General features: G+C 52.5%; 1 protein-coding gene and 1 long non-coding RNA gene across 2 annotated transcripts in view; both read right to left on the reverse strand.

Annotated features, from left to right (window-relative positions):
- Positions 1-499: 499 nt before the first annotated feature.
- Positions 500-7,717, reverse strand: part of LOC108788165 — a 21,778-nt gene continuing 14,560 nt past the window's right edge. Inside the window, exons 2-3 of the long non-coding RNA XR_001941320.1 lie at positions 5,558-5,560; positions 500-973 (exon numbers count right to left, since the gene is read on the reverse strand). This is a non-coding gene — a long non-coding RNA (uncharacterized LOC108788165). The remainder of the gene's footprint in view (positions 974-5,557; positions 5,561-7,717) is intronic.
- On the reverse strand, positions 899-2,023 carry JUN (Jun proto-oncogene, AP-1 transcription factor subunit). Its single transcript, XM_018557888.1, has one exon. It carries the CDS (start codon positions 1,957-1,959, stop codon positions 1,012-1,014), a length of 948 nt encoding a protein of 315 aa, XP_018413390.1. The 5' UTR covers positions 1,960-2,023; the 3' UTR covers positions 899-1,011.

The following is a 7,717-nucleotide window of genomic DNA, read 5'->3' on the forward strand; positions in this document are numbered from 1 at the left end:
AGAACTCTGTACAGAGGCTCCTCCCCATTCAGAAACTGGATGATAGTAAATAGTTTCTGAATGAATGGGAAGCCTCTGTGCTTTCCATTAATTTAGAACAGAGGCTGCAGAGAAAGAGATTGAGGACTTTGTGTCCTCAATTTCTATTTTGTATTTTAAAATAATTTGTTTTATTCTATTTCTGTTTAGACCCCCTAATATTTTCCCAAAGGCCCCCCAACTGTAAAAAAAAAAAAATAAATAAATAAAATATAAATATTAAAATTAAAAAAAAAAATCTAGATCATAAAACATTGTTTCCCTTAAATATCATTAAACTCGTGGAATTTTCCTCCCAACAAAAAGAAAAAATAAAATATAGAAAAATTATATACTTTATTACAAAGGTTTAAACTCGTCAGGAGTTCCAAAAACGTCTTATTTACAGACAGTGCCGGGCTCATCAAACCCGAATGGAAACATAAATAAACATTTACAAAACAAAAGAAGCTCATAGCCGTTTTACTGACGACAAGTCAGCTTATAATATATATACACCGGTATTTATATATATATAAAAACAATGACAGTATGTACACATGACACAGTTAAGTAGCAGAATCTGAACAGACGCCTCCCGGCAACCCCTCCCCCGTCTGTACCAGGACTACGGAAGCGGTGCGAGTCTCTAGTTTAACCTTTAATACTGAATGATCATCGAACTTGAAAAGGGTCCATGCAGGCTTCAATGTTACACACAGTTCAGAGCCGGGGGGGCCGTTGATGGCCCTTGGCTCGCCCTGCCACCACTCGCTCCGACGGAAAGGCTCGGCGGTCTCCTTTTGCGCACGCGCGCGTTGGAACAATCACATCACAGGTGCTGTGCTTTGGGTTTGTTTTTGTTTTGTTTTTCGGTGTGTTTTTGTCACTTTCCAGCCAGGAGTTTCAACCTGATATGATTTCTCGTTCGCCCCGAGGCGCGCACTCTCGCTCTCTCTCTCGCTCTCTCCCCCTCCGGAGGGGCCGGTCCGTTCAGAACGTCTGCAGCTGCTGCGTTAACATGAGCTGGCAGCCGCTGTTGACGTGATTCATCACTTTCTGTTTGAGCTGCGCGACCTGCTCCCGCAGCATGTTGGCCGTGGACGCCAGCTCAGAGTTCTGCGACTTCAGGTTCTTGACTTTGTCCTCCAGCCGGGCGATGCGCTCCAGTTTTCTCTTCCGGCACTTGGAGGCGGCGATCCGGTTCCGCATGCGTTTGCGCTCGGCTTTGATGCGCTCCTGCGACTCCATGTTGATGGGGGACATGGGAGGGGTGTCGCCGGGCATCTCCGGCACAGTCTGGGGCTCTTCTTTCAGAGCCTGTAGCCGGGGGTGCTGGGCGGGGAGGGGGGGGCTGGCGTGGTGCTGGGACACGAAGCTCAAAGCGCCTCCGTTGAAGGTGGGGGCGCTGGCGATCGGGTTAAAGTTGTTCAGGTTGGCGTAGACCGGGGGGTCGCTGTGCAAAGTGCCGTTGTATCCAGTGTTGCCAGCTACAGGGGGGGCAGGTGGCAGAGGTGGCAGTACGGTGCCGGCGGGCGGCTGCGGGGCCGGCGGGGCGTTGGGCAAGGTGTGCTGGCTGTGCAGCTCGGCCAGAGCCCTGACGAAGCCCTCGGCGAAGCCCTCCTGCTCGTCCGTGACGTTCCTGGGGCACAGGAACGTGGTGGGTGTCGGCGTGGTGGTGATCATGCCGTTGCTGGACTGGATGATCAGCCTCTCCAGCTCGGGCGAGGCCAGTTTGAGCAGTCCCACGTCCGGGGAGGTCAGGAGGTCGGCAGCCTTGTTCCTCAGGTGAGGCTTGATGGCGCTGCTGGGGTCGGACAGGTTCAGGGTCATGTTCTGCTTCAGCACCTTGGCGCTGTATCCGTAGCCCACGGGCTCGGGCTGGCTGAAAGCAGCGCTCAGGGCATCGTCGTAAAAAGTAGGCTCCATCCTAGCGCTCATACAAACAGAGCCGCCGGGAGAACTTTCTTCCTTTGTCCGTCAGTAGCCGGGACTCCGCGGATAAAGCGTCCTGCAAGAGGAAGGAGGAGAACGTCGTTACTGGCTGCACACAAGAACCATTTCACTGCCGTGCAGAGTGACGGGTACAAGAACTCGGTACAATGCAACAGTAAGAACTCTATCGTAGCTAGATACAATGTACCAAGAAGAGTAACTAGTCTGAGTGATCTAGATACAATGTAAGAAGGATAGTAACTAGTCTACATGAACTAGATACAATGTAAGAAGGATAATAACTAGTCTACATGAACTAGATACAATGCAAGAAGGATAATAACTAGTCTGAGTTATCTAGATCCAATGTATGAAGGATAGTAACTAGTCTACATGAACTAGATCCAATGTATGAAGGATAGTAACTAGTCTGAGTGATCTAGATCCAATGTATGAAGGATAGTAACTAGTCTGAGTGATCTAGATCCAATGTATGAAGGATAGTAACTAGTCTGAGTGATCTAGATCCAATGTATGAAGGATAGTAACTAGTCTGAGTGATCTAGATACAATGAAAGAAGGATAGTAACTAGTCTGCATGAACTAGATACAATGTAAGAAGAAGAGTAACTAGTCTGAGTGATCTAGATCCAATGTAACAGTAAGTGATCTAAACCCAATACAAATGTAACAAGAAGTAATAGAAAGTTTTGTTTATAAACCCGATACAATGTAACAAGTACTATCAGCTATTCCTCATGAACCTGATACAATGTAACAAGACGTGATGGTAACTATCCTGCATACAATGTGATAACAATAGTAACTGTGTCCTGCAGGAGTCTGATACAATGTAACTGCCCAACAATTCTGACTTCTTTCTGAACAATTCTGACTTTTTCATTGCAGACTCCTACCCACATACCTGACACTTGACAGCCACCAACTTTTCCTTCAGTGTTAACCCCTTACGCCCCCTTTTTGCACACCCCCCTGGCAGTAATATAACAAAAGCAGCCGCCTCACCCTATGTACCGAACCCGTCTGCTTTTCCCATCCCACCCTAAAAAAATCCAGGCAAAGTTCTGCGCTGTTAACGGTCCTCCAGGACTTTTCGCCCCTAAATGTCACCCCTCTGAGGTGCCAACGCCGCTCTCCTATTGGTCAGGAGTTGCAAATTGTCTCCCAAAAAGTCCACAAAAGCTTCCCGCGCTGGTGGGATTCAAAGGTGACAGCTTGGCACCCCCAATTCTGCGCTGGAGTGACCCAGTGCCAGCTTCTGATTGGTCAGGAGCCTCAAGAGGAGCCAGAACTGTTCTAAAAGTGATTTAAAGTGAATGGGAGTTCTTTCCTCCAAATTCTGCAGCTGCTCTCCTATTGGTCAGAAGTTTTGGATCCCCTTTTAGAAAGTTGTCTGCTGCCAGTGTCACCTGCTGAGCCCTCCAGAAGCCCCCCCACCATCCCATTGGCTGGAAGTTTGGAAAGTTGTGCTGGAGCCGTCAACGGCTGAGCTGGCCCCGGCACTGTGGACCCCCTGGATCCCCGCTGAGCTGCCCTGCTTCCTTACTTGTCCAGCGGGCAGGGATCGTCCAGCAGCTCTGCCTTCACTACGACTCTCTGAGCTCCGAACGGCGCCGCACTAACTCTTATCAAGAAGATTCTAACTGTCGCGGGGGATGACGGGATGAGGTAATGCAGATCGCCGTGGCGCGGTGCATTGTGGGATGACGTAGTGCTCGCTGCCTACGGAGGGGTCGCCGGTCTCCCGCCTCCGCTGCTGTGCTGCTGCGGAACCTCTTGGCGGATTGACAGCTCCGCTGCGAGGACATCCTGGGCTGCTGCACAACCTGCGCGCTGTGCCAAGCGGGCCAGAAGTTCCCCAGCAGCGACCCGCGGAGGGTCAGCGGTGCTGGAAAGCTGCTGCAGAAGCTCTTCGCTGGACTGACAGCTCTGCTGACACTCAGAAAGGCAGGGGCAGCTGCTGCAGAACCTCTTGGCTTGATTGACAGCTCTGGAGATGCTAAGAAGTCACTAGAAGCTGCTGCAGAACCTCTTGGCTGGGACTGCTGTGTGATTGACAGGCCACTGGACTGCTGCAGAACCTCTTGGGTGGCACCGACAGCCCTGCTGACACTAGGAAGTCGCTAACAACTGCTGCAAAACTTCTTGGTTTTGATTGACAGTTCTGGAGATGCTAAGAAGTCACCACTAGACTGCTGCAGAACCTCTTGGTTGGCACTGACAGCTTAATGCCGCTGCAGAACTTCTTGGCGTTGAGTGACAGCTCTGGTGGGAGCTCCTCATAATGGGCACAGCAGGTGGGCGGAGCCGGGAACTCAGCACAGGGATGGTGGGAACCCCTCATAATGGGCACAGCAGGTGTACAGACCCGGGAACTCAGCACAGGGATGGTGGGGGCCCCTCATAATGGGCACAGCGGGTGGGCGGAGCCGGGAACTCAGCACAGGGATAGTGGGACCCCTCATAATGGGCACAGCGGGTGGGCGGTGCCGGGAACTCAGCACAGGGATAGTGGGGACCCCTCATAATGGGCACAGCGGGTGGGTGGAGCTGGGAACTCAGCACAGGGATAGTGGGGACCCCTCATAATGGGCACAGCGGGTGGGTGGAGCTGGGAACTCAGCACAGGGATGGTGGGGACCCCTCATAATAGCCGTAGGAACGGCACAGACGATACACAGAGCCGCCTCCCAGTGAGCGAGCGCCCGGCCCCGCTATCTCGCAGGTCGGGTTTCAGAGGCGAGACGGAAAGTTACACAAAGTTTTCTCTTCCTCGTCCGCGGACTGATCGCCTCGGGAGCTCGCTTTCTTCACGGGGACCGGTCACCGCCGGTCCAGAGCAAAGATGTGCAGAAGGCTCTGGAGCCCTGGTGATCCTCCTGTTATAGGGTGACAACGCTCTGGTCTCTGTCTACCAGTTATGCTCCTGCGTTGTCACCTTGCTTCCAGTGGAGGCTACAAGTGTCCGTTTCAATACACAGACATGGTCTACTGTTGTCACCATCAGGAAACCCTCCCTGAGAAATGCATTATACATAGACAGGGTATTATAAGGTGACAATGCTCAGTCCCTGTCGCCCAGTTGGGCTCCTGCGTTGTCACCCTGTCACATGGGCTTCCAGTGGAGGCTACAAGTGTCCCTTTCAGCACACATTACACAGACATGATCTACTGTTGTCACCATTAGGAAACCCTCCCTGAGAAATGCCACATATATATAACCAAGGAATTATAAGGTGACAACGCTCTGTCTCTTGATTGTGCCCCTGCGTTGTCACCCTGTCACACGGGCTTCCAGTGGAGGCTACAACTGTCCGTTTCAATACACAGACGTTGTCACCATCAGGAAACCCTCCCTGAGTAATGTCGTGCGTGTAGACAAGGTATTATAAGGTGACAACGCTCGGTCCCTGTCTCCCAATTTGCGTTGTCACCGTGTCACGCAGGGTTACTACGGGCGGTAAAAACAGGCGGTTGATCTGCGTCTATTAAAGTCAGTGGGAGTGTGCCGCCACCGCGACGCACGCGCGTGACATCATTGTACGCGGCGTCATGATGTGTAATAGGGTCGCGCTCGCTTAACTGCCTGCGACCATCTTGGTGACGGACGCCGGTAAAAAAATAGGGAGTGTTCATCCGGCGGGATAAGGTATGGCGTCGGGTCCCCTCCTCTCTCGTGCAGCTGTGTGGGGGGTCTCAATCCGTAACCCAGTGCCCGACTTTTCAGAGAGGGGGTGACACCAAAATGACTGCTAGTTATTTTGGTGTCACACCCTCCGATGTTGTCACCCGGGCCACACCCCCTTTGTGACATCACTGCTGTGAACCGCCTCCGAAAACCGGTCCACCGATTGGATGGTATGAATGAGGTCTTCCTGTAGCAGGCCAAGCTTCAGATTGACCATAGAACACACCTGTGGGGGGGTTCAGAGGGGGGTTGCCATTGCGGCTTTTATTTATTTGGTTTAAACCTTTTTTCCAAATAACAAATAAAACTTTATAAAGTGTTCGCCGGCGCTGAGGTTTCATTTTGTTTGTTAATAGTTATGTATGTAGCAATAAAGATGTTATTTTAACTTCCTCCAGAAGATACGACGGATGGCATCCTCCATGTATCTATCGGTTTAACATCCACTGCCATGAAGCCCCCCCCCCGAATGGGAGGATCAATAATTAGGGGAGGGGGGGGGGCCGTTGCCGTGTGATATTATTTAAAGGGGCCAGCACTTGATTTTTGTTTCTCCCGTCTCTCTGGAGGACATGACACCGAGAGGACAATGTATCTTTTATCACTCTCTTGTCCTGGAAGCGGAGGAGGAGGTTGGGAGTTACTTTGCGGTCGAAGTCCATCGTCCTTATCGCCCCGGGGAGCAGAGCCGTAGAACTCTTGCCATGGTTACTTTCCACGGCGGCGCCTCCTGCTTGCGCGGAAAGGGTTAAGGGGGCGGGCCCTCTGCGCCGCTGGCTTGGGGCTGCCGCTGTGATTGACGGCCATTGTGCCCAGTCCTGGGAGAGAGGGAGATAATGACCATATATTGTGCATGGGGGAGAGTCTGGGCCCCTGGGAAGGGCCGCTCAGACCTTGAGGTCCAGTAACCAGCAGGGCGTTAACCCTTTCAGGGGCTGTGAGAACTGGATGGAATAATGTGACGCTCGTCATCTAAACAGATCCCAAAACCCGGAGAAGGGAACTAGAATAAACGTCTTATTTATGGACGTCAAATGTTCAACATGAAACTAAATAGAGTATGGAAGGGGTTAGACCACGGGTGGGCAACTTCGGCCCTCCCGCAGTGCTTTTACTACAAATCCCAGCATGCCCCTAAACTCTGGGGGTCATGCCTTGTAACTGTCAGTCTTGCAATGCCTCATGGGACTCGTAGTTTCACAACAGCTTGTCCAGCCCTAGGTTAGACCCTCTGCTAGGGGAGATTCATCTTCTATAGTTGTCCTGGTGACCCTGGTCACTGAGACAGGAAGTGAGGGCAAAGTAAACTTTGTATGCTTGTCACCATTACAGGAACAGAGGGGTAGAGCTTCCAATGGGGACACCTGTTCCAGCGATGACTGTCTAAGAGGGATTCCCCTTACAGGGCCGTCTTTAAAATTGATTGAAGCCTGGCAGACATTTTCTTGGGCCCCCAGAACCCCTACCCGTCGCGCAGTGGTGTCACAAGGGGGGTGCGGCCCGCACCCGGGTGCCACCATTGGAGGGGTGACACCAAAATAACTGAGTCATTTTGGTGTCAGAGAGCCCGACAGTGTCAGGAGAGAGGAGGGGACCCGGCGGCATACCTCATCCCGCCGGCTGAATGCCCCCTCCTCTCTCTGTCGGTGTCCATCATGAAGATGGTCGCCGGCAGGCGTTAGTAGGACGACCGCGCATGCGCGATGATGTCATCGCGCACGCGCGGCAACGTCACACACATGCGCAATGAAGTGACGGCGGGGGTGGCCCCCTGGTCTCTGCCCCCGGGTGACACCCAGCCTCGTGACGCCCGTGCTGCCATGCCCCCTACCTGCCGTCAGAGGGAGACGTGACCCGGCATGAGATGTGGCGTAAGGCAGGGGCGGAGCAACCCTATGCAATGCCAATTGCGTAGTAAACAGAACGGTGCCGTGTGTGCGGACTCAAGGGGCGGCTGCTTTGGGCCCCATAACAATAACTGGGCCCGGGGCAACTGCCCCTTTTGCCCCACAATAAAGACGGCCCCGTCCCCCTTACCTTGCAGAGATTTTCCAA

The sequence above is a fragment of the Nanorana parkeri genome, unplaced genomic scaffold (assembly GCF_000935625.1).
Source record: "Nanorana parkeri isolate BGI_ZX_2015 unplaced genomic scaffold, ASM93562v1 scaffold309, whole genome shotgun sequence".
Taxonomy (NCBI): domain Eukaryota; kingdom Metazoa; phylum Chordata; class Amphibia; order Anura; family Dicroglossidae; genus Nanorana; species Nanorana parkeri.

Bases quoted from the DNA above. Each gene is read 5' to 3' on its own strand.
- JUN (XM_018557888.1), bottom strand. From the start codon at position 1,959: ATGAGCGCTAGGATGGAGCCTACTTTTTACGACGATGCCCTGAGCGCT.